General features: G+C 36.8%; 1 protein-coding gene across 1 annotated transcript; it reads left to right on the top strand.

The window, feature by feature from the left end:
* The first annotated feature begins 1,767 nt into the window (after positions 1-1,767).
* On the top strand, positions 1,768-2,118 carry LOC106677157 (thioredoxin-2). The gene has a single exon (XM_014414893.2). It carries the CDS (start codon positions 1,768-1,770, stop codon positions 2,116-2,118), a length of 351 nt encoding a protein of 116 aa, XP_014270379.1.
* Positions 2,119-3,467: the final 1,349 nt, after the last annotated feature.

Raw genomic sequence — 3,467 nt, 5'->3', positions numbered from 1 at the left:
AGTTCTTCCACAGTGAGGAGGTAAGTGGTTTTCGTCCCATGTAGTATTACCAGTTTAGCAACTGTAATGTAGTGTTCTATTCTCGCTTCTGTGGACAGGTTTTTCTTGTTGTATACGTTACTGGTTGCAAAAGTTAGTTTCTCTAGTTTGGTTATTCTTTCCTCCATACTTTCTTTTTCGAACCGTTGTTACACATACATATAGTCTCGTCCAGGAACTTCAATTTGTTTTTTAACTTTATTGGTCCGTATTTGGTTTCTACTGTTTTCTTCTTGATACTGTCTTCTGGATCAGTAGTCATTAGTTATGTTTTTTCGTGTGGATTTGTAGAACTGTTATTTTTGGCTATTTCTGTCAGATCGTCTGCGTAGGCAAAGCACCTTACATTGACGTGGTTGTTGTTGGTCCCTATTCACGCACCCAGAATATTCGTTCTCCATAGTTATTTCATGATCTTATCCAGTACCACGTTGAACAGTGTTGGGTAGAGGCCGTCTCCTTGTCTGAGTCCCGTTTTTATTTGGAAATCTTACCTTGGATTCGGTGTGGGTTACTGTTAGTTCTAGTCTTCTGGTCTACTTCGTATTCTTTCAGTATTTCCAGTAGTATGATTCTATCCAAGTAATTATAGTAGTACTGACAAAAAATTGACAGTAAAAATCTGATTTACTATTCCTCCAAGATATGATAATGATATTGTCGGGGTTATTTCTTGTCTTAGGCGATTTCTCCAGCCTGATATCTCTTTACAGAAGGCCCACGAAAAGGCGTATTCTTCATAAGTTAGGATCGGCCGTGCCAGAGGATGAGCCCTGGACACTGACGAAGGTAGAGGAGATTTAGGTGAGAGAGTCTGAGGCAGAGTAACAGTTCTAGTTGCCGAGATGAAGCGGACGGACTAGAACTGTCATGATAGGAGCCAGCTTACTAGTTGCCGAGATGAAGCGGACGGACCAGTAAGCTGATAAGGCTAGGTACAGCTCTAATTGGAGAGATGAAGCGGACGGACCAGAGCCGGGGAGAGACGGGAAATTACACTGGTTGCCGAGATGAAGCGGACGGACCAGTGTAACCGTTAAGGATTAGGTTACAATCTTAGTTGCCGAGATGAAGCGACGGACTAAGATTGCTGGATGGAAGGAGAGAAAATTGGCCATCGTCTTAAGGTGAACGTACTGAAAAACACAACTTTTGCGAGCATAGATTGGCAATGAACTTCTCTATCTCAAGCAGTGTATACGACACCAGTGCCATGACTAGACCCAGGAAAGGATGTGGATCTACGATCAAATTTTGGGGATTTAGAGTCCCTTATTTATAGGCCTAGTCCATGCGGTCGGTACATGTCTGCTTGAGATAGGTTCGTGCATTGCATTGTTATCATTTATTTTTCATTGTACAGATATTGCTAAGTATTATGTACAAAAATTATTAATATATAAAAATGACAATGTGTTTTTTACAAAATGAAGTGATTTATAAATTTGAGAGCTTCGGTGAGGCTCGAGGTGGAGCGCTCTGGCGAGTTGTGGTCCAACCACTTGCTCCCTCTCGCTACAATATCAAGTTTTAGATAGATTGATGTTAGCGTATAGATTTAGTAACATATATATTATTTGATGGTATAAATAAGTAGTTTGTATAGTTCAACATAACTTTACGTTTTATTAAATTCCTTCCAATGAACACAGCTGTTTGTTTAATTTTTTTTTTTATTTTTATAAAGTATGCATAAACTTTAAGTATACACAAAATAAACCCGAAAAAATGGAACCAGAAACCACGACACAAGCCGAGAACAACTCTCTTAACGTCGGTACCACTGAAGACTTCCACACCCAATTAGTTGAAGCAGGAGGTAGGCTCGTGGTGGTCCATTTCCACTCCGACGAGTCGAACAGTTCCAAGATAATGGTACCCAAATGTAAAGAACTCGCAGATGTCCATAAGGACGTGCTCTTCTTGAAGGTGGACATCGGACTGGAAGACATGGCCGAAAGGTACAACGTCTCGATGACCCCTACCTTCCTCTTCCTCAAGAACGGAAAGGAGGTGGAAGCCATCACTGGGGCCAACGAACGAAGGCTTGAGCACTTGGTCCATAAGCTTAAGAGGTAGCAGAGTGGAACCATTTCACAAATCACAAGTATCAGCAAACTCCAACATAATATAAATATAGATGGAACATTTATGTGGATATTATTTGCACTTTTAACATTTTATAAATAATAGATGAGAATAGATTTATAATTTCATTCGAAATTAGTTAAAAAATTTAGAGTGGTAATCCGATATTAGCAGTAAATTAACACAGTATATTATCAAACATATGTTACGAGTATTCATGATATTTAGTTTAACATGCTAAAGCATGTTAAATGGAAATACTCATGTTAAATGGAGAAATATTTCCTTCTTTTAGCATGTTAAAAAGATATAACATATAACATGGTTTGTTTGTTTTTGTTTAGTAGCGCAAAACTTAATTGGTCATCAACGCCATTTATATTTTATTTAATTTTGCTTATATTCGTTTAATGTTTTTATTTTTATTTTAAAATTATTATTTTTTTTTTTCGTTCAATGTTATATTTTTGTCAGTAAGAGCTCCTAGCCAACTTTTCATCCCAAAACTTCATGTTATTGTTTACTCGTAAGTTTTGATTAAAGTAATTTATTACAACATGCCTAAAGTAAGTGAAAATTAGGAGTTGTGTAAAAGTTTGGCTACTGAATGTGTTGTTGTTATTCTAACTTGTGAGGGTGAGAATCAAGTTGAGCTGATTGACAACTGTCAATTACATTATTATTATTGTCATCCATTGCTATATTAGTTAACACAAACTAAGAACAAGTAATAAAGCTCAGCTGGTTTATTGCGTGACATCATTCCCCATTTAACAGACCTAGTAACTGACTCTCAACCATGTTATATGTTATATCGTTTTAACATGCTAAAAGAAGGAAATATTTCTCCATTTAACAAGCCTTAACATGCTAAACTAAAGATCATGAATACCCCTGATGTCAGAAAATAGCAATTTTCTTAGAATAGCATAATGATTTTTGAAACAAGCAATTATATCATAAGGTTACATAAAATAAATGGGAAAATAGTGTAATTTCCGACTTCATTCATAAAACGTTAAGTCGTTGTAGTCCGTTATAGCATAAAACCCAATGATCATCAATGCCCATGATTCCTATTTTATTTTCCAAATTTATATTTAAATTCAGAGTAGTATCCTTGGTCTTATCCTTTATACAGTTTTCACAGCTGACATCCCAACCCATCCTAACACTATCCTCACCACGTATACAGATAACACACGTCTATTGTCAGTGAACAAAGATCCTTACATTGTATCCCAAACCATCCAATCCCACATCACCACCCTTGAAGAATGGTGCCAAAACTGGAGGATTATAATTAATTCCAATAAATCCCACCAAATCACATTTACCCT

The sequence above is a fragment of the Halyomorpha halys genome, unplaced genomic scaffold (assembly GCF_000696795.3).
Source record: "Halyomorpha halys isolate HHAL.00 unplaced genomic scaffold, Hhal_1.1 Scaffold89.1, whole genome shotgun sequence".
In the NCBI taxonomy this organism is placed as follows: domain Eukaryota; kingdom Metazoa; phylum Arthropoda; class Insecta; order Hemiptera; family Pentatomidae; genus Halyomorpha; species Halyomorpha halys.
This window is presented reverse-complemented; position numbering and strand designations above follow the sequence as displayed.

Excerpts from the sequence above, each read along its gene's own strand:
- LOC106677157 (XM_014414893.2), top strand. The coding sequence starts at position 1,768 with ATGGAACCAGAAACCACGACACAAGCCGAGAACAACTCTCTTAACGTC.